The sequence below is a fragment of the Talpa occidentalis genome, unplaced genomic scaffold, assembly GCF_014898055.3.
Source record: "Talpa occidentalis isolate TD23 unplaced genomic scaffold, MPIMG_talOcc4v2.1 talOcc4.11, whole genome shotgun sequence".
Classification (NCBI taxonomy): domain Eukaryota; kingdom Metazoa; phylum Chordata; class Mammalia; order Eulipotyphla; family Talpidae; genus Talpa; species Talpa occidentalis.
Window position 1 is genome coordinate 17992335 of NW_023601104.1, and position 23789 is coordinate 18016123.

The following is a 23789-nucleotide window of genomic DNA, read 5'->3' on the forward strand; positions in this document are numbered from 1 at the left end:
CTTGAGAAAGGAAAAGGGAGAAGCTAACATCTGGGTTATATAAACTAAGAAATTAGGGGATGCCACTGAAAAACCCATGTGCAGGATTTTTAAAGTGTTATAAATTTCTGTTATTTCAAGATGCACTTAATTTGGGGAAATAGTCACCATTTAGAAATTCAACACTTAAGAATTGAATTTATGCAATATAATAATTGATTACAATGGAAAATCATTTATAAGAACTGTAACAATGTCACGGCTCACATACAGAAACCAGTCCATTGGCAAATATACCGTTCCATCTGCAAAGCTAAAACATGGAACTGCCCAAGAAATGTTGACTCCAAGACTTAAGAAACTAAAATTAATTTACTGAGGGCGAAACTATTTTTGAAACACTTTTAGTGTGAGTTAGAAAATAAATTTTTAAACCACCAATTTCAAAAAAGCATCAAGATTATTCTCATTAGCTTGTTTTTAAATCATTGTTATTTAAGCACATAATGGTGTGTTTTATTAATATCACTTTTAAAAAAGAATCAAGTTTATTGCCTCAAATCTTCCCTTCCAATATGCAGGTTGCTTCATATAGACCCTAAATAGCTATCCACTAGGCCTAATGGTACTATCATAACACATAAATTATCTGAGTGGATTGGAGGGAAAATACCTTAGAGAGTTAGTGCTCGGCCTTATGATTTAACCACTCCATTGCAAGTCCACAGGCCCTGATAAAGATATGGGGCAACTCAAAGCCAGGCTCATCAGTCCTTTAATGTGGTCATGACGCTGCAGAACCTCTCATGTCTCATTCCCCCACTTTCAAGAAGCACAGACACACAAAGTGTGAGCCAGCTTCAGCCACATTGGGTTCAATGATCTTCATTATTTTGGGTTGCAGGTGCTCAAGTAATAAAATCAAGGACACATTTAATAAAAATAATGATCCACTCTTATCCTAAATTGACATTTTGGATCAAATCCAGCAGAGAGCAATGCCATGCAAAAATTCCCCCTCTCCTAGTTTAAGTTATTCTCAAGAATTCAATAACAAATGATAGTCTCTTGACCATTAGTCTACATGCCTCAAATTTGGCAGGACACAGAAGATGGCAAGCATTCCTTCATAGCTGCCCGGAGGATCTGCTAGCCATACTTCTGAATTACTGCCCACATTTTCTCTAGGAACTCTGCAGACCAAAACTAAAGTATATACTTTACATATGAGTGCTATAAAGCTAGTTATTATAATTAAAAACTTATATTCAATCTGTTTCAAGCTATTGATGTCTGGGGATCTACATGTGTCATTAAAATCATTTTCTCAAGCAGAACATTTTAGAGTTTTTTCCATGTTGTGCTATGATTAAGAAAAAATAAACCTGGAACTTAGTTGTGGTGGCCTGACAGCCATGCAGGATACCTCCATATTTGATGGAAATGAAACTTCAGGGTTCAGTCAATATCCCCAACCTGGTCCTGTTCACAATTCCACCCTGGACTCTCCAATCAAGGCCATAGTCAGTGGGTGGAATAATAATGCTTCCATTGCTAATGACTTCATATAATCATTCCTTTATCCAGTTATGCTTTATCCAGTTCAGCTTTCCATGGTTTTAGTGTCCCATGGCCAACTGCAGTCCAAATATATTACATGCAATTAGATATTTTGAGAGAGAGGAGTCAAATAATTTTCATTATAGCATATTGTTAAAATTTTTCTATTTTATTAGTAATTGTTCCAGCCTCCTATCGTGCCTAATTTGTAAATTAAATTTTATCATAGGTATATATGAATAAAAAAGGCAGTATATGTAGGGTTTGGTACTATTATTACTGGGGGTTCTGGGATATATCTACCAAGGATAAGGGGGGAACTATAGTGAGTTCATGTAATCATCCTATGTAAGTTTTATAAAAATGTCGCAAAAACCCAATCTTATAGAAATGAGCAATTCTATTAGTTTAGAAATAGGGAAATGGAGGGGTTAAGAACTGCACTGTGAAGCAATCCAAAGTCTCTGCAGCACGAGTTCAATCCCTGGGCAGCCAGAGAGAAACCCACATGGCGCAGCAGACCTCTCCTCTCTCGCCCACTGTTCCCCTCAGCAGTGTATTTCAGTCAGTCTGCCTGTTCTGTTCCCCACTCTGTCTCTGGTGAATCCTCTCACCCCCCGCACTTCTGGCCTGTCCCCCAGTTCTTGTATGCATAAATAAATCTTTTTTAAAAAATAAAAAATAAAAGGATATATGCCTTTGTATGTTCATTGCAGTACTGGTTACAATAGCCAAGTTATGGAAACAAGCTAAATGCTCAGTGACAGATGACTGGATTAAGAAGATGTGGTAAGTAGACAGGATGGAATACTATTCAGCTATTAAAAAAAAAAAGACGAACTCCTTTCACTTGTGACAACATGGATGGAATTAGAGTAGATTGGGCTAAGTGAAATAAGCCAGAGAGGGAAAGACAAATATCAGGTGACTTCACTCATAGGTGGAACATAGAAAAACAAAAAAAAGAAACTGACAAAACAAAACCAAGCAAAGTCTAGAAATGGCTGAGGAATCAATGCTGCCAGGGGGGAGGGTGGGACAGGGAAAAAGTGGGCAGGAACTCCATGGCATATGATAAAGGGTTATAAGGGCCCTCAAGTGGGTGGGGTGTGGTGATGCACATCTGAGGAGATGAAAACCTATTCCTCCGGACCATGTAAACCAATGTTACTTCAATAAATAAACAAAAAACAAAGTCAACATAGATAAACTATGACAGATCTTACATCTATTTTTTGCACTGTCTTTGAAATCTGGAGTATAATTTTTACTTATAACACATCTTAATTTGAGCCATCAATTCAGTCAATTGCTCAACTGTCATGTGTGGCTAGTAACTACCTAATCAGGTAGCAGAGGATCCCACACTGTTTTCCTTTTATAAAATTCACATGACTAGAAATATTGATGAGAATAAACAACTAAAAGTGAAATTTGTATTAAGGTATGAAAGTCGATAAATGATTGAACATTAAGAACAATATAAGTAATGGTGAAAAAGTAGCAAATAGGAAAAATTAAACCTTGAATTTCTGAAAGAAAGAAAAGCATAGCAAAATAACTACTAATTGACCAAGTGTTTGACTGAAAATGTGAACTTCACTACATATATATGGAATTATTTGTGAGGAAATTTATAATGTGAAAAATGATGCTTAACTTACCATTTTAAAAATTAATGGAACTCCCTTTCTTGGCTGTCTTTTAAAATCAGAGAAATATAGGTATATAGCTATAGATATGGGGAAAGAGATGGCTTCAACTAGAGATTCTTGACTGCTTGCATATATGAATGATCTTGAAAACTTTAAAGACCATCAGAACCTCACCTCCAAGACCCTCATGTAACTGTTCTGGGGTTTCACTGGCAGTGATAGAAAGTGTAATCCCTCTGAGAAGCAACAGATTAGATCACCCTAGCAAGAACTTTTAGACTCTCTCTCTCTCTCTCTCTCTCTCTCTCTCTCTCTCTCTCTCTGTCCCTCACCTGCCTAGTTGGTCCTACCATAGTCAAGGATGCTAGCATGATTTAACGAAGCTTCCTTTGGTGAAATAGTAGCTATTGGTAGTCACAGATTGAGTCAGCAAATTTTTCACAGTGTGGGTTAACAACCTACATTTCTATAGAGTGGTCACATTCATTTCTATAATATGAAATCTTGCTACTCCTACTTAGTGTGAAATCTAAAGTCACCAAAAGATTTTATCAAAGGCTAAATATAACACATATTTCTTAGGCACTTTCACATATTATAACGGATAGCAGATATAGAAGGTTGGTCCTGATGTGAAAGGAATATGAGCAACAAACCCCCCCCAAAAAAAAAAACTGAATTGAAAAGGAAAGTTATAAAGAAACAGTTTTATTTTTCTAATTATTTGTTTGTTTATAACTTAGGTTTATAAAGTCAGCATATAATGTGGCTTAGGTTTACAGTGTTAGGAATGTAATGAGTAATGCTCCAGGCCCTGAAAGTGTAGATATGTTTATTTACATATATGTAAACACAGAAATTAAATATATATTATGTAATCATGTTTATATTATGTAGCTGTATACAAAACCATTGAAATATAAAATAAACAGTGAAGACATATCAGGCATCAAAGGCTACAGTAGACATTACTTCACAAGTGAGTAGAATTCTTATTTAGTCTTTTACTTGCCATGGAACCCTGGCAAGCCACTCCTTTACTGGGCCTTAATCTCTTCATTTCTAAAATAGGGGAATTATTACTCACACTGTGGGGTTTTAGGCATGTTAAATGTGGAAGCATTCTTAGTTGCTCAATATATATGTAATAGTGGTTGGAGAGCTGTGTGGAGATTCCTCAACCTGCTAAAGATGGGGCTTTCCTATGAGCCAGCAATTCCACTCCTAGGTATTTACCCAAAGGACACAGAATCATTAATTCAAAAGGACACCTGCATTCCTATGTTTATAGCAGCACTATTTACAATAGCTAAGCTTTGGAAACAACCCAAATGCCCAAAAATAGATGACTGGATCAAGAAGATGTGGTACATATACACCATGGAATATTACTCAGCATTCAAAAAAGATAAACACATGCAATTTGCAGCAACACGGATGGAGCTGGAAGGGATCATGCTCAGCAAAATAGGCCAGAAAGAAAAAGAAAAATACCAGATGGTCTAACTCATAGCAGGAATTTACAAATGCTAAATAAGGGACCAGGAAAAAGACTAATTATAATAAAGTAAAAATCAAAATCAACAAGCAACTATAAACCAGAGACACACTATTGGGGGGGAAGAGGGAGTAGGATCAAAACAAGGAGGGGTGGGAATTGTATGTGGACTATAACCAAGATGAAAATGCATACATTGTGCAAAAATGAAAAATGATGTAAAAAATATATAAAAGAAAAAGTGAAAGCTATATATATAATATATAATATATATTAAAATATATATTATTATATGATATTAAAATATATTAAATTATTATATAATATTAACATATATATTAAAATATATATAATATAGTATGTATATTTACTACATATAGTAAATATATATAGTATAAATATATGTATTTACTATACATAGTATATATATACACACTACATATATATATAGTAAATATGAACATAACTGCCCACCCCCTCACTTCTGAGCACAGGAGAAGGGAGTCCCAAGCCCATAAGAAAAGTACATTGCTCAAAGGAACACAGTGATCACTTACAGGTACCCAGGTTTCCTGACTTTCATCCCACCCTCTTCTGCTCAGCTAACCTCCTCCCCAATGCCGACCATGACTCCCACCCTCCAGGGCTAGTCACTGATGGTTCCTAGCCTGTGACGATCACAAGTTCAAGATCTTCTTTCAGGAGCACACAAGAGATGCCACAAATGTCTGATGGTGCCCATGCCAGGTGATACCCACTCCCAGTAATACCTGGGCTCCCTGACCCCCGCTAGGCTTTTAACTCTCTAACTGGATCATGACCCCCAGTTGCCAAGAAGAGACCCCCTGAACACTTTCTAAATATTTCCATTGGCAGTGGCAGGGGATTGAGTATGGATTAACTACTGTCTTAGATCAAGTTCTCTTGCAGCAGATCCTGAGATGAGGATTTGCATGCAAGTGGCTCATTAGGAAAGCATGTCTAGGAGAAAGGGTTAAGGGAGATGACAGCAATGCTCCTTCATACTTGAGCACTAACAGGCACTGGTTCTTGCAGCCCAAGGGCCATTTGCGGAGCAAAGTGGCAGGTGCAAGCCATTAGAAGCAACACACCCAGGAGCTAGGGGTGAGCACAGAAGACAGTGGGGGTCTCGACAGAGTCCCAGCAGCTTCCTCTCTAACCGCCAACTCCAAATAAGGACTTAAGTGCTCCCTGGGCTCTCTCAGGTCTGAGTACATTTGATTTCTCCAACTTCTCAAGATACCAAAAGTGAAAATTCAGTCTGAACACATGCTGCAATAACCACCATCCTAGCTAGTATTGTTTATTTTTTTCTTTTTTTTTTTCATTAAGGTAGCACTGGTTTACAATGTTATATATGATTTAAAGGTATAGGATCTCCCCCTTCAGGTGCTACCAACCACACCCACCACCAAAATAACCATAGTTTTTCACATAGTCCATTGCACTCTCTCCACACTATTCTGTCCCCTTCCTCACCTCTCCCTCACCAATATCCTTAGTTCTATAGTCAGATTTCTAGGGTTTGTTATTGGGTTGGCTTTATCTGACCTATTTCTTGGTTTCTCTAGATTTCACATATAAGTGAACCCATCCGTATTTGTCTTTCTCCTTCTGATTTACTTTGTTTAGCATAATTCCCTCCAGTTCCATCCAAGTTGCCACAAATGGTAAGAATTACTCTTTTTGAGCACTTGTACACCTATGTTTTTTGCAGCACTATTTACAATAGGTAAAACCTGGAAACAATCCAAATGCCCAAAAATAGATGACTGGATCAAGAAGATGTGGTACATATACACCATGGAATATTATTCAGCAATCAAAAAAAAATAAACTCATGCCATTCGCATCAACGTGGATGGAGCTAGATGGAATTATGCTCAGCGAAATAAGCCAGAAGGAAAAAGAAAAATATCAGATGTTTTAACTTATAAGAGGAATATAGGGGAACCAAAAAAGACATTAGTATTAAAAAAATAATAACAGTACAAAACACAACAAAGCAAAATCAGGCAATTATAAACCAGAGACATCCTGCAGGGGAGGAGGAGGGAGAGGGATCAGAGGGAGCGAGGGAGGAGCACAGGGGACTGAGGTGATGGTGCACGGGTGCCTTGGGGAAGGAAACTCTATGGGGATACACCTGAGGGGGTGGGGGAAAGCAAATATTGTTTAAAAAAAAATTTTAGATGATAAATGTTAAAATAAAAAAAGAATAACAACCATATAAAAAGATGCTTATCATCATTGATCATTAGGAAAATTAAAGTGATTTAAGGTAAAAATTAAAAATAAAAGGACTTCATACCTATTATATTGGTAATAATAAAAACATGTAATGTGGTTTTAGAGAAAATAAAATTCACATACACTTCAGATGAGTATGTAATAGCCTAGCCAAAAAAAAAAAAAGAATTTCTCTTTTTTTATAGTTGAGTATTATTCATTTCCATATATATATATATATATATATATATATATACACACACACACACACACCACAATTTTGTAGTGATGGGATTGGGCAAAATTAGACAGATTAAGAGCCTCCAGCAGATTGCCTGTTCAGCAAGGATACTTCTTTCTAGTCAGTTTGAAAGCTCAGCAGACACTAGGCTACATTCACAGGGTGCAAACATGATCAGTACTGGGAAATCTTACAAATGGAAAATCTTGCCTGATTTTTCCTGGATCCTAAAGAATGCTCCATTCTCCGTGATATACGATTCTTTCTTCAATTTATAGGTTCAGCTATAATACTTTTCAATATAGCATACCATATTGAATTACAGAGAGATGCTCCCTCATAAGAAATCAACAAAAAGCTAAATAAAAAAATACAACACTGATACCACTTCTAATAATAATGACAATGATTGCTAGCACGTATAGCTAGGACACAGCCATGCAGTTTCTGAATATCTAACTTACTGGCTTAATGCCATGGCCTCCAGATAGAGGCCCCAATATCTGTAACTGTCCAGATATTGCCAAAAAATTTAAATGGTAACTAGAGAGATGTTAAAAGATATGGTAGGCCATTAGTTCACATTCATCACGCAAGTGTACATGTTTTAAACATGCTTTGTATGAGATTACACTTCAAAGTAATGAGACTGATTATTGCATATTCTTTGAGGAACTAGTCATATCTTATTAGTGCCTTATATACCCTGTCCAAACCGCAAGACCTGAGAAAGTCATGATATGCAGCGCTTGAGCTCAAAGCCACACACCACATTAGTTTACAGATTCACGGAATACACAGAAAACAAGAACTTACCTGAAACCACACTTATTTAGGGTCAAGATTAAATTCACACTTAAGTCTGAGTGCAAAACCCATGCTTTTAAACACCATAGTAACAATTCAAAAACTGCTAATGTTGGAAATGAACCACATGGTTTCATCCATATCACACAGGATCACACTTTTGGGGTCTCCATCTTTACAGTTATAGTTTTAGATCAAAATCATTTTTCTTCATTGTGCATTCAACAGCATTTTCTAAAACAAGTCAATAAAGGAAAACACTGTGTATTCTTTAGATTATCAGTGATCAGTAAGCATTTTTCTGTGAAAGAGATTACTTCAATCTTGCCAGCAATTGTCTAGGCTACCTAGCCCTTCTTAGTACCTTAATAATTTCTGGGTATTTTCTCCCCCATATGACTCATTCATTTTATAAATTTCCCTTTAAAAAAAAAACTATACTCTTCACAATATTCAAATTATTCAAAATCATCATTCATTGTTACCGACTGCCAGATTGAAGTACATTATTTACAAATTTAATTTGCTATATGTTTATCAGCAAAAACAGGACAAAGAGGGCCTCTCTAATGGTGCAAGGGGTTAAGCATCAGCACTATGAAGCTATCCACAGCCACTGCAGCACGAGTTCGAACCCCAGCCAGGGAGGTGACTCGCATGGGGAAGCAGATCTCTCCTGTCCCACCCATTGCTCCCCTCAGCAGTATATTTCAGTCAATCTGCCTGTTCTGCTCTCCACTCTCTCACTGGTGAATCCTCTCAAACTCTGCGCCCCCCAGCACCTCTGGCCTGCACCCCAGCTCTTGTATGCATAAATAAATAAATCTTTAAAAAAAAAAAAACAGGACAGAAAGTAAGAAACAATGGAATAAATTTTTGAAATTTACCTCTGCTAAGTTTTCTGGAGATGTTTTTGCAATTGTTTATGTGTAAATACATGTCTTAATGCATTTCAGATTTAATAATCATTCATGTAAATATTTCTTTATTCATGGATGAATTTAAAAGCAATGAATATTTACATTATGATAAATAATCCATTTTAAATTCAACTATCAAGTGAATACAAAGTTTATATCACAATCACTTGATACAGTAATGTGTCAAAGTCTCCTAGCATCATTCCCCAGAAATCAGCAAACTAAATAACTCAAATATTTATGAAATATCTACCACATACAAACATGTGCCAGTTCTAGAAATGAAAAATGACAAAAATATATGTGCATTCCACAAAAGAAATACCAAAGGAATTTAAAGTAAAAGTTGAGAGGGAAGCATAGTCATTTGCTGAACACAACAAAGAATCCTAAAGACAGAATGGACTTATATTTTTAATGAGTTGAAGGGAGAAAGAAATGTACATTTAATTAAAGGAGTAAATCACCAAATGTCAAGACCAGTTTTGAGGTTCCAGAAATCTTAAAAATTACCCCAAAAATATATTTCTTACTTGCTGTCGATGAGCACTTCAGATTGCCGATTATTCACTTGCTTATCAGTCTTGTGACGAAACTAAAAATCAAAGTGTTTGTGAAAAAACATTAAATCAAACTTTGTCCGCATAAATAGACACTGAAAATACTTTGAGTTCATCTGCTTAGACAACATCAACCACTGATCCAAAATGAGAACAACTTATGCTTACTTTGGACCTAGGTCCATGTGTTGGAAATCTCAATCAAAACCCTTTTCACAAAATCCCACCCTGGGTGTCACCAGTGGAACAAGTCTAGCCACATGCTCTTCTTTCCATACACCCTATTTGCTTCTAAGAAGACAACACGCTCTTCATTCTGCAGCTTATTGTAAGGAAGCCATATATTAACAGCGATGTCTTCAATAAAGACTAGGAGCTTCCATTTCTCACACATATGTGCTCAATACTTTATTGGAACATCATTCATTCTGTTTTATGGATTTCTTTGACGTCAAGAAATTACTAGTAACAACATGTATTTTTATTCTCCAGCAATTGTAATTGTTAACAGTGATCGTATGACATGCCGAGCATTTAAAACAAAAATCAAAATACAGACCAACACACATTTGGTGTGGATTTGTGTGTCTTTATGGCCAAGTGACCTTATTTCTTACTATATATTTCAATGTAAACATCTTATATTGCTTAGAAAAATCCAAATGTCATGGACCTCTACTAAATCCATAATAAACATCATTCACTTTCCACATGAACTAGCAAGATCAGACAGAAATAGACTAAAGTAAAGATAAGGCATTGTTTCAGCCAATTAGTCTAAATGCACAGATGAATGGGATATTATCAGGCAAAATGAAACTTTGATTTCATGGATTACAATCATCAGGATCAGTGCTTTTTCCCTTTTTAAAAATACTCCAAAGCATTTTATCAACAACCTAATATATAAAATGTGTCCACCAGTCCTCCCCTTTTTCAACATCTTTCCCAAACCTATCCCAATTTTTCTGTTATGCTATACCCAGTGCACACAGTTACTCTCACTGCCAGGTGTAAAGTTCATGATAACACCAGGAAAAACATAAAAGCACCAACACTTAGCATCTCTTCACATGAAAAGAGTTTTTATAATATCAGTAGAGGACTTATATTGTCGGTCCATCATAGGCATGCAACTTCTCCCCACCAATAGAACAATGGAAATGGAAAGATTATTTTATTTGAGTGCATAATTTGATAGGAGTGCTGGTTATTCTCTATTTGCACCTCCATATATACACCCCTCTTTCTCCACTGTGCCCTGTGCCTGGGGAAACTAATCACATAGTCCTTCACTCTGGTTTCTGGTGGGTCTTGGCCAACAAGTGGTACAGGAAGAAGAACAGGAAATCCAAAGGGAATAAAATGAAGCATTTATTCCCTGGTTTCCTTCAAGTTGGGACAGCAGTGAATATTCTTCCTACACAGATAGCTCTGGCTGATGTGCAGCTCTCAACTGCATCTCCAGGACTGAAAATCACTTCTGTCCTTTGCCACTCAAGGCCTAGAAGTAGTCTTGCCACCCTTGTGGCTAGCAGGGTATGCTTTTTCTCATTCCCACATCCTTTGTAAATGGCCCCTTCATTATTCTTTTTTCTTCACTCGTCCCCAATTTCAAGGTGACATCTTTTTCCTGCCAAGACCCTGACTAAGATATCTGGTTGTTGGACAAGCACATAATATCACAAAAATAAAAGCATGCTTAAGCATTAACCACGGTAAAGACAATAGGAGATTAGTATTTATTCACATCTGTTTCTGACGTAATAAAGAACCTCCTAAATTAAGTAGCAGGGCATCACAGGAAAGGACCCATAAAATCATCCTCTGAAAGCTTAGCCCACCATCTGAGCCTCAAGATGGACTCAATTCCACTTCTGCTCAGGCTTTGCTAAGGGGTCTTGATACTTGACTGATGGAGTCTGGGAAGACTAGAAATGGTAGTCTCATCTAGACTGACTCTTTTTGACAGTTTCTACATTAGAAATAGATATGAAGGCTTAGAAGGGAATTTCACCAGGACAGGAAGGAGAGAGAGCACCAGCACTGCTGGCATACCCTAGTGAGCCAGGAACTGTGCCAGGTACTCTACATACAGCATCTCATGTTGTCCTCCCAACAGTGCTAATATCATCGGCTACATTACACATACAGGAAAAAGTTCAAAGAAATGGTTTGTCTCAAGTCACACTGCTAGAACAGGAAAGAATAAGGCATTTTTCTCCAAAGCCCATTTCTTTCTACCCTACCAATTTACTCTTCTATGAGATGTAACTATAGCGAGTAAGACCCTTAAAGTCAAAGTGTAGCAACTCATGCATCTAATGAGTACTATTCTCCTGAAAGATCAAATAATGAGAATAGGGGCCTCCCCAGTGGTGCAGCAGTTGAGCGCTGGGTTGCGAAGATGCCCGCAGCCTCTGCGGCACCGGTTCGATCCCCGGCTGCTCCCCGGACAGCAGAAGAGGGTCCCACATGGCGTGCAGACCTCTCCTGCCGTCCGCTGCTCCCCTCAGCAGTGTACTTCGGTCCTTCTGCCTTCTCTGCTCCCCACTCTGGCTCTGGTGAATTCTCTCACCCTCCCGCGCTTCTGACTGTGCCCAGTGCTTGTATAAATAAATAAATAATAAATAAATGAAGCTTGCCTCTTTAAAAAAAATAATAATAATAATGAGAATAGGTCACACATTTACTCCAAAGGAGACCTTACTCAAAGCATTGTCAAAAGTTCTTGTCCTAGAATTACCTTTGGGCCATATAGTCCATTCTTTAGAATATTCTTTATTTGTTATTCTTTTATCTTTTATTCTTTAAAGGTTTAGCAATTTTTTTTCTATATGGACTTGAAGGGGTATCTTATGTTTGAAAATATAAATGCTTCTCTAGGAAAGCAGGTACAGTGAATACATTTTTTTAGGGGTTGAGAAATGGCATTTGTTTCAAAGCTATGTGAACACACATCAGGAGATTGGCTTTCTGCTGTAACTTGTACACTGATCATGAAGGCAATTTTATAAGAGCTCCGAAGCACCATGAACAATGGCAACCTCACAGTAATAGGTAGATTCCACCCCAAGCTGACACTTTAAAGTGACATCATCTAGGGCCTCCCCAGGCGGTGCAGAGGTTGAGCGCTGGGCTGTGAAGCTGCCCTAAGCCTGAGCAGTGCTGGTTCAATCCCTGGCCACCGGCGAGGGTCCCACATGGCGTGACAGACCTCTCCTGCCATGCCCGCTGCTCCCCTCAGCAGTGTATTTCGTCAGTCTGCCTGTTCTGTACCCTGCTCTGGCTCTAGTGAATTCTCTCACCCTCCTGTGCTTCTGACTTTACCCAGTGTTTGTATAAATAAATAAACCTTAAAAAAAAAAATCTGCTCCACACTCTGTCTCTGGTGAATCCTCTCACCCTCTCGTACCTCTGACCTGTACCCCAGATCTTGTATAAATAAATAAAATCTTTTTTTAAAAAAAGTAGACAATATAGAATATGGGTATGAGTTCAGACGAGAGGCTTAGGCTGGCAGTATTAACGTGTAAGTTCCTGGCATATAGATAATTATTGAGGTTAGAGCTCATACAGTTATCCAGGGTAAGAATATAACTTGTGTAGATTTGGAATATTTGCTTTAGCCACGATTATGCTTTAAATCTTTGTATTTGAATGCCCTTCTTTGAATTATGCAGACTTCAAACCCCTCTATCATATTATATCTCATTTACTTATATTACTTGTCTGATTTTTGAAATAATTTGATTTTCTAACCCCTGATAAATGATCTAAGTGTGTGATTTTTGCAGTATTTAGACAAAGATACATGATATAGGATAGATAATGCCTTGCTGTATGGAAGCAGGTTTATTTTCTGTCTCTGCACCTACCACTAATTGGTTATATGATCACTAGGAAATCATTAGTTTTTTATAGGCCTTAGTTTCCTCATCTGTAAAATAAGGAAATGAGTCAAGTTATTGAAAATCTCTTGCTTTTATCACAAAAGGCCTCTGGTTCTAGTACATGTATTAATCATTGAGCAAATAGAAAAAGAGTTATACATGGCACTGGCAAAAAGAACTTCATGCAAAATTTCCAAATGGATCTCTATTTATGTTTCTGAGAGATCAGAGTTGAAATTGAGGCCTCAAGAAGAATCAAAGTAAATAAAAACTCACGTAGTCATCTGTGGCATCTTTGACAGCTGTCATAGTAATCACCAGGACCAAAGGCACAATGGTAGTAAACCAGCTCAAGGAGGAGATTTCTGGAATCAGCTGAAACAGACATTTTAAAATATTTAGAGCTTTTAAAGTTAGGAAATATATCTTCCAATTTTTTTCACATCCTGATGAAACAGTTTTCCCATGAATCCAGTCACACATGAATATAATATACTCCTGGCTATATACACTTTTGCTTAAAATAATTTATCTTCCTGCCACTTAAAGCCAAATAATTCTTTATACAATTTTTCAATTAAAAATAGTTATTATTCTAGACTACACAATCTAACTCACATTCCTACCTTCTATAATTAACATAGAACCCAGCACATTCTGCATCCGTTCTGATTAGAGCACTCTAGGTACTAGATAGATAACTAACATGAACTGTTTATATGATGTATATTTTTTTAATTCCCACCTTTTCTTTCCTAAAATATAAGTAAAAGCTCAAATTTCAGTTAGATGGAAGGCAAAAGAATGGTTAATAACTACCATTTAACACTCAGGACTGAAAAATAGTCTCTCTACAGTGAAATAACATATAGCATATAGAACTTATTATTTACTTTTATATATATACATATATATGTCAAATGTGTTATCATTCTCAAATGCAACTGAAATTTGCTAAAATGAGTTCCAAAAACTACTACCAAGCTAGACTCTGTCTCCACTTATGCAATGAATGTTGTCTATATGAGGGGAGTAAGGCAAGGAGGGAAATAATGAACAACAATCATGAGGCTCTGGTTTGGTTCAAACAAAGTACAAGGTTGCATTTTGAAATGACCTCAGTGTCTCGAATGATGAATGTACTAGTTTTTACCTTTTCCAACCATATTTGTGGAAGCAGCAATAATAACATTAAAAATCTCATAAGGATGGCTTTACCTCATCATGAACATTTAGCTAAGAGAATTAACTTACTTATTCTAAGTATATTAATACTTTCAACAAACACATAAGGAACAACCTAAATATTACCTGTAAAATCAGAAGGACAAGGAAGTAGGCATTTGCCACTCTTTGGAACTGTTCAAACAAATTAATTGGCAAGAAGGTAAGAATGCTGTACTTGGATGTGTGGATACAATTATCCTGAAAAAGAAATGGCATCATGTTAGTTTATGGCAAGGCATTGTTCATTATCAGAAATAGCTCTAGAACTTATAAGGCTGAGTATGAGTTATGACAGAGCAAGAAAGATAAGCCAGTTATCTACGAAATTTAAAACTGTGTGGCCCAACCCCAAGGTCTTTCTTTTTCCCAAGATGACATGCTCCTGAGATTAAGTACTATTCAATGCTATAAAATCACCCATGAATAAAAAATGTATCAAGTGCAAAAATCTGCCTGAGTTGTTGTTATCTGAGATATCTTTATTTTTATGCATTCATTTATTTGGCAGTTACTTCTTATGCATCCACTCTATGCAGACATTGAAGTCATGTGGAGGCCTATGAGGTCAGAAGGAACTTTGGAGATCATCTAGCCCACCTTCCTACAGCATGACACTTTAGTAACTCTGACAAGGAGCTTCTAAGCCTGTTTTAGTAGTTCTTATTAATGAGAAACTAACCACCTCCAAAGGTAGCCCTTTTCCATTTCAGAATGAAAATTGCTAGAAAGGCCTTCATTATAAGAAATTGAAATGTCATCCTATAACTTTTGTCATCCAACAAATTCCATCCATGGGACCACCGAGGTCAAGTATAAGCCCCTTCCATCTTGGCAATCTTGAAATGTTAAAAGACATTATAGAACTCACAGAACTCCCATAAATCTTTTCTACTCTAATCCAGAGATTCCAAGCACCCTCATTCTCCATGACATATTTTATAGACATCGCTTCAAGGTCAGCCTCTTTGGAACCATCCCAATTTTTCTGTATCTCACTAAAACAGTTTGTGTGTGTGTACACACACACACACACACACACACACACACATACTTAAAATGATCTAAGATTTCATTAACATTTTGGCAACTCTATCACTTTTTTTTTTAAGATTTATTTATTTATTTATTTATTTATTTATTTATTTATTTATTTATTTATTTATACAAGCACTGGGTACAGTCGGAAGCGCGGGAGGGTGAGAGAATTCACCAGAGCCAGAGCGGGGAGCAGAGCAGGCAGAAGGACCGAAGCACACTGCTGAGGGGAGCAGCGGGCAAGTCAGGAGAGGTCTGCGCGCCATGTGGAACCGTCCCGGTGCCTGGGGATTGAACTGGCGCTGCAGAGGCTGCGGGCAGCTTGGCAGCCCAGAGCTCAGCCGCTGTGCCACCAGGGGAGGCCCTGTATCACATTTTTAAAAAGATTTATTTATTTATGCATACAAGAACTGGGGTACAGGCCAGAGGTGTGGGAGAGGGGTGAGAGGATTCACCAGAGACAGAGTGGCGAACAGAACAGTCGGACTGACTGAAATACACTGCTGAGGGGAGCAGCAGGTGAAACAGGAGAGGTCTGCTGCACCTTGTGGGTAGCTCCTTGGCCAGCTGGGGATGACTGAACTCGTGCTGCAGAGGCTGTGGATAGCTTCATAGTGCTGTGCTTATCCCCTTGCGCCACCAGGGAGACTCCAATTGTAAAACATTTTTATATTGAGTCTTGATTAACTGAAAATCCATAGATCATTTTTTCTTATATTACTATTCAATTCAGTGTCTCCTTCCTAAACATTTATAACTGATTTTTTTTAATATTGACTTGTAAGATCTTTCATATATGCCTATTACACCAGACTAAATTTTTAAAAAATTAATTTTGAATATGCTATTCTAAAATATTAAATATTCCTACCAGTTTTGTGTTATAAAATTTCAAATACATGCCTTTTATTATATTCTTCCAAAGTCTTTAGCAAATACACTAAAAGGACAGAGCCAGACCTTATTTTTTTAATTAAAGAGATAAAACTAGAGCAAACTACTAGAGCCCTCACCACAGGTTAATGTTTACACCTTTTTCTGGTGTTTATATAAATCATATTAAATATGTAAATCCACATAACTACACTCTTATGAAGCTTAACTTTATCTTTCACACAAAGGTAGCATGAGAAATTTGGAGTGTCAGGTCTTGTTGAAATTCATAATCAACATGGCCAGGAAATTTCCATTCACTAATATTTTAAAACTGAGGGTTAGTTGGTGTGACTTGTTGTAAGTGAAACTACACTAGCTCCTAGTAATCACCACACCAGTTATGAAAAAAATAGCCATCTGTGAAGTGGTCATTTTTGACATTTCCCAACAATCATTGGGAAAGGAAGAGAGATATCAGGAAAAGCATTTCCAGATCAGGTGGTTTGAGGTACTATACCTAACTGTGTGCTGGAACCGCTCTGCAGCTGATGCTGAGAACTTCCACAACAATTTATCTATTCAAGATCTGGGATAGGAAGAAAGACTGTGAGCAGTGAGGTCACAACACATTTTTCTTAAGAAGCAACTTGGAGAAAAAGTGAGAGAAAGCTAAGAACAAAAAGCAGTTAAATAAAGCAATCACATATTCCTAATTCTGTTTTATCTTTTCCGCCTAGGTTAAAACCAAAATGGGATAAAACATGTGTCGGGACTTTCAAAGCAACATCACAAGAGGGCCTCCCGGCGGCGCAGCAGCTGAGCGCTGGGTTGCGAAGCTGCCCACAGCCTCTGCAGCGCCGGTTCGATCCCCGGCTGCTCCTCCGCCACCGGAGGAGGGTCCCACATGGCGCACAGACCTCTCCTGCCGCCCGCTGCTCCCCTCAGCAGTGTACTTCGGTCCTTCTGCCTGCTCTGCTCCCTGCTCTGGCTCTGGTGAATTCTCTCACCCTCCCGCACTTCTGACTGTACCCAGTGCTTGTATAAATAAATAAATAAATCTTTAAAAAAAAAAAAATGCAAGAATCTCTCATACAGGGGCCTCCCTGGTGGCACAAGGGGTTAATCACCACACTATGAAGCAATCCACAGCCTCTGCAGCACAAGTTCGATTGCTGGCCAGCCAGGGAGAGCAACCCACAAGGCAAAGCAGACCTCTCCTGTCTTGCCCGCTTCTCCCCTCAGCAGTGTATTTCATCAGCCTGCCTGTTCTGTTCCCCACTCTGTCTCTGGTGAATCCTCTCCCCGCCCCATCGCATCTCTGTACCCCAGCTCTTGTATGCATAAATAAAATCTTTAAAAAAAAAACAAAACTCTCATACAAAATCAAATTCCACATAGGTGAAGTACCACTTGTGTGGGGCCAAATGATAACTAATGCCAAATGAGGACTGTACCAAATAATGCCTATTTGCTTAACGTGACATATAGAAATGCTTGTGTTTGTTCTTTGGGCTCTGTTGTTAACAGTCACAGACAATGTGAACCCTCACAATTATGGAAACACAAATGATTGGAAACAAGGAACAAGGGCTCCCCCTTCTGGACAATCTCTCGGCCCATTTACCTTCCTTTGTTTTTCAATCAAAAGGAAAAAATGTTTCCACTGCCACCACCACCACCACCCCCTCCGCCCCCAACCAGCCAAGGTTCAAGAATGTGAGTATTGGTAAGACCTTCTATCAGGCATGTTAATATTCAACCATTTCATTGAGTCATTCTATTGGTTTCCAGTCAGATTCTTGTACAACACATTCCATAACACAACACCGAAGATATTTGCCACTATCCTCTTGACACTAGATTTCCAGCATGGAACATGAGAATAACCCCAATGCAGTGAAAAAAGAAGAGTTTGAGAAGCCAGGGGAAGAAGGGAGGAAGAAAGAGGAAAGAAGATGAAAGTAGCACCTGGAGCTGATAGAAACCAAGTGGAAGTCACAGCTTTAGTTTGTTAGCCAGTTGTGCCAGTTAACAGGCCCATGATGGGGCAGGCTTACTAACAGTTATTAACAGTTCAGACACGTAGTGGGAAAGAGCCTGTTCCTAGGGGGTCACCATTCCCTGCAGGAAGGTCCCCCAAGAAACAAGTTGAGGAGGCCCAAATATTCACTGACACATACATAAATAGCTCCACCTCCTATGGGCAGCATGAGTAAAGGAGTAGAGAAAGAATGGTCACCCCAGGTGAGACCCTTTCACCTGGAGGGCAATGTTAGGATAAGGAAAAAGCACTGATCCTCAAAAATATATTACTACAAGAGTCAGGTGGGGTGGGCAAACGTTGGCACACTTGGGGCTCTCAAAAGAAAGACAATGAGGCTGAACTGCAAAGGTCAGCATAAACTCAGGCTACAGAAAAATTCCTTGGAATCTATCCCATTTTAGTTTTTACCATAAAGACTAAAATCATAAGTGAAGAGGGAATTATTGAAAGATTTTAAGTAATCTTGATGAGATTCTAGTTTTAAAGGATTACCCTATGTGCTGGGTAGAGAACAAATAGCAGATCACTTAACAATAGATGTGAGAAGACCAATGAGGAGGTCTTTTAATAAGTCCAGGTGCGAGAGGATGGTGGCATGGACCAGGGTGGTAGCAGAAAGGATAACAATGAACAATAATGGTGATAACAATAAAAATGACTAATACTTATCAAACTTTGATTATGTATCCTGTTTTGAGAACTTGGTATGTCATAGCTCATTTTACGACACCACTGGTAAGTGATGGAACCACAATTTGAAACCAGGCACTCTGGTTCCAGAGCATACCCTCCCCAGCACTGCGCTTCCTCAAAACAGTGCAAAGTGAACGTCTATTCTGCTTTCAGTGCAATCAGCCCTTACTCTCTCCTCCACTCTGCATTTCTAGCCTGCTGCTACTTTCTTTTTCTTTTTTTTTTTATTTTATATCTTTTTACATCATTTTTTAGAAAACCTAAATAAGGGGCCAGGAAAAAGACTAATTAAAATAAAGTAAAAATCAAAATCAACTGCTGCTACTTTCTTACCAAAGGAAGTGTTGTGCATCTATTTCCTCTTGTGCCAACCCCCCCGGGCAGGAACTCTGATGATCTATTGCCTGATGTATGATTACAGTGCCCTTGGCTTCCCCTAAATCCCCCTCAAGAATGATTCTTTTAGCCCAGGACATAGTTCACGGCAAACAAATAATATAGAAGCCACTTCCTTAGTTTAACGCAGGCAGCTTTGGCCAAAGTCCTTTACACTTTCGACATTGACTACTTGGTGCAGGGAAAGAATAAAGTACAAAATGACATTCTTTAGAGGTGGGCCACCAAATAAAATATTAATAAAATCAGAAAAATTATTTTTATAATGAGATTTTGTTGTGCAACCATATTGCTTAATAAAACAAAGCAAATAGAAAACAACAAATATTGCTAAATGAGTAAACAAAGCATTTGGAAAGTGTGCCTCAATTCTTCCACAGGCAAAATGGAGTGAATAATATTTCTCATCCATATATTTATGGACTACTTTGGAGAAAAGATGAGACCAAAGACGTGGAAGTATTTTTTCTAAATTGAAAGAAATGAACAAATATAGGATTGTTCCAAGCCACCCCCAAATAATCCAAGCGGATTTAGGAAATCCAATGCACTGGGCAGGATAAACTGGGTTTGTCATAGTATCAAGCAACTCCAGAATATTTCATAGCTCAACATAATAATAGTTTATTTCTTGCTCATACTCCTTGTTCAATATGGCCCAACAAGAAGACTCTGTTCATCATGGCTATGCACAGCAAACCAGCCACCATGTCAAGTGCTTCCAACTACAGTAACTGAGGGAGAGAGAGAGCTCTGAACAGTCTTACATCCACAGATTATGCTTCAATCCAAATGCTCCCAACTCACTGACCAGAAAGAGCCACCATGTGTCCAAAAGGCAAGAAGCCAGAAACACTACCCCCGATATCACCACTGGCTACTCCAACCAGATGTGGAAACCAACCCTGATATTTGGAGAATGTGAGATATGAACAACAAAAAAATTAATATCAGAAACCACTGTCAGTGCTCCAAATTCAGTCCTGTTTTCATGCCAAGTGTAACAGACATTGTATGCTATTTCCCTTGCCCTCAGTGAACGGTGCTGTAAATGTCTTAGTCCTGTGGTCTGGATGGATTCAACTGCCATCCATAACTCCAGGCTCAGGCCCAGATTAGCCTAAGCCCATTACATCCCCTTTCTTCTAATTAAAATTTTGAGTTCAGGGATTAGCACATGACTTATATCAATTCTGGGAATTTGCTGGATATGTGGACTTTCTTCCTCTTTACCAGATTTCACCTGGAAGCAAATAGACCTAGGAGTCACTGACAGCATCTTGGGACCTTGAGTGAGGAGGAGGCCAAGAATAAACTCTAAACTCCTGCAGGGTCAAGAAATGCAGAAGGCCTCCCTGGTCGTGCATGGGTTAAAGACAGTGCTCTCAAGCTACTGCCAGCCTCAATAGCATGAGTTAGATCCCTGGCCAGGGAGCAACATACATGGCACAGCAGACCTCTCCTGCCTTGCCCCCTGCTCCCCTCAGCAGTGTATTTCAGTGGATCTGTCTGTTCTGCTCCCCGCTCTCTCTGGTGAATCCTCTCACACACACCCCCCCATCTCTGGCTTACACCCCAGTTCTAGTATGCATAAATAAATCTTAAAAAAAGAAAAAAGAAATGCAGAGAAAGAAACTAGACCAAGCTCTCCTGAGACTAGTCCTATCTCCTGACTTTTCAGGTATATGATCTATACATTTATTTTATTGTCTAAGTCCACTGAGTTGATTTTTCTTTTATTCTGAACAAAACAGTATAATATCATTAATATCAGAATGAGTAGTATATGTTTTTAATATGATAGTTTACTTTAACCTCTATATTTACTTTAAAGAATGACTCCCAGAAGGCTTAGCCTAAATGCATTTGGTGGTTGTCGGGGACACTGTCTGCATCTGTGAACCCCACAGGCCAAACCCCAGGAGCTTTCGCAATGAGTATCACAGTTTCAACACTATCAAAAAATCTTCCCACACTTGATGAAACATTTCTACATCAAGGCAGCTTTAAGAAGGAACTGTCAGGGTCTTGGAGGGGGTGGAGGGGCTAAAGAGGAGAATCTAGTTGTCTTGTGACAAGAGAAGGCAGAGTACTGTTGTGGTATAATCTGGATTTTGGAGAGAGAAACAGTCCTGACTCCTAAGGGAGAGATTACCTCTAAACCATAAAATAAAATAAAAAACAAAAAGAGGCTGTGTCCACAGATCAGTTGCATTAAAAAGGAAGTGGGCTAAAGGCATTTACGCCACTCAGGAAATATGTGAAACACCCATGTTTATGCAAAGATCCCAGAAGAATGCGTGTATGGAGCAAAAAGGGCTTGGAAATTGGGTTTCTGGCGCCTCACTGACACCATGCGGAACCGCAACTACTCAGTATTAGTCAAAAGTTGCCCAGTGTGGAGTCCACAGCATTCAGGGTTGGCAGCAATGGAGAGGTGGTAGGGTTCCTCTATGGCACTCTTCAACCCAGAAGAGGCTTAACAGAGAACTATCCAGCAATGTTGACTGCAATCACCACCACCACCATCATCATAACAGTCCCCTGTGCCTGGGGGACTGTTAAACAAAAATATTTGTGTGGAGGGAAAGAGCAGAGGACATCGCCCTGTGTTAATCCATTCACTCATCTTCTCTGTGAGGCACTGTGGCATTGATCCAGGGCTACAGAAGCGAGTCAACAAAGCCCTTACCTTCCTAGAGCAAGTCTGCCCGTTAGTTGGAGAGAAGCAGGAATGAGCAAACAACAAACTTGTGGATTAATGACATGATTTGAGAAGGCAATCATGGTATGAAGAAAACATGCAATAACAAGCAGTAGCATTTAGATAGTCAATACTCCCTTAAAAATTAACTTGTTTGACCTCAAGTTAATGCAACCTTAAGATTACGCTACCTGAGATGCTGCTGGGGCTCCTGTGGCCCAGGGGATGCCCAAAACAGGTCTTTGGACAATCAGAAAAAAGTAAGACCTTTGCAAAATATTATTTAAAATTTTAATTTTTTAAATATAAAAATTTTAAATGTTATTTAAAAATAGGTGAATAAAGAAAATAAATTTTAAGTTAAAAAACACAAAAACGAAAACAGACAACTATAAATCAGAGACATCCTGCAGGGGAAGAGGACGGAGAGGGATCAGAGGTAGGGCCTAGAGAGAAGCACAGGGGATGAGGTGATGGCGTACGGGTGCATAGGTGAAGGAAATTATATGGGGGCTACACCTGGAGGGAGAGGGAGGAAGCAAATATTGTTTAAAAATGAACAATGATGCAAAAAAATTGAAAAAATTTAAGTTAACATCCCTAATGTTTAATGCATGGATTGTCTTTAATATACAGTTTATATGCATATAGATTGATACATGTGTATACATATATTTAAAATAAGTGTACATATACTAGGAAGCTTTCTTTATTATACTAAGGAATGGACTCAAAAACCCTGAAGACTGCTGGACTAAACATTATTATGGCCAAAGGAAATGAGTGTGGCCCATTAGACTTGGACACAGAATGGAGAACATGTGAGTATCAAACGGAGTCTCCACAAAATGACTCCAGCTAATAAGGATTGTGTCCTTACACACGCCAACCACTGTACCGAGCCTGGTACATACATCAGCTCAGGTCATCTTCAAAAATCCAATGAGCTGTTCCTATTTCAGCTTATAAGGAGACTGAGGTTTACAGCAGATGCAAGGATTGCCCTTAACGACTATGTTTTGTACAATCTATCTCCCAAATTGTTAAGTGTTTCCTGGGAAATGAGTCAAAATCAAGAAGTCTCTGGGCTCCCTCTTGATAAATGAACTCACTGATCCTTATGGACTACTGTTCAGATGGTAAAGAAAGGAAGGTCTCTAAACTCAGTACAGTGAAGGGCACACATTAGTTCAATCAGCTAAGAGACGCAGTCACTTTCAATCCTTCTGATTTAGGTGAGCATGCTGGGCTTGTCCAGGGAACTTTATTTCCCATCTAGGCCTCAGAAACAGACAGCAGTTAGGCAAACGTTTAGGCCTCAGCATCCCCTCAAAGCAAATCTGCCTGACAGTTTCATAAACCTTGGCTTCTTTTCTACCCTCAGGCCTCAGTTTAGTGTTCCAGTGTGTGAAAGACTGTTCTAGAGCTAGTAAATGTCCTATGAATAGTAA

General features: G+C 38.6%; 1 protein-coding gene across 3 annotated transcripts in view; it reads right to left on the reverse strand.

Annotated features, from left to right (window-relative positions):
* ATP8B4 (ATPase phospholipid transporting 8B4 (putative)) overlaps window positions 1–23789 on the reverse strand; it is a 236439-nt gene that overhangs the window by 160124 nt on the left and 52526 nt on the right. For all 3 annotated transcript variants that reach the window (XM_054701418.1, XM_054701424.1, XM_054701414.1), the window contains exons 4-6: window positions 14675–14788; window positions 13640–13738; window positions 9444–9505 (exon numbers count right to left, since the gene is read on the reverse strand). In XM_054701418.1, the coding sequence (XP_054557393.1) occupies window positions 9444–9505; window positions 13640–13738; window positions 14675–14788 (275 nt within the window). The remainder of the gene's footprint in view (window positions 1–9443; window positions 9506–13639; window positions 13739–14674; window positions 14789–23789) is intronic.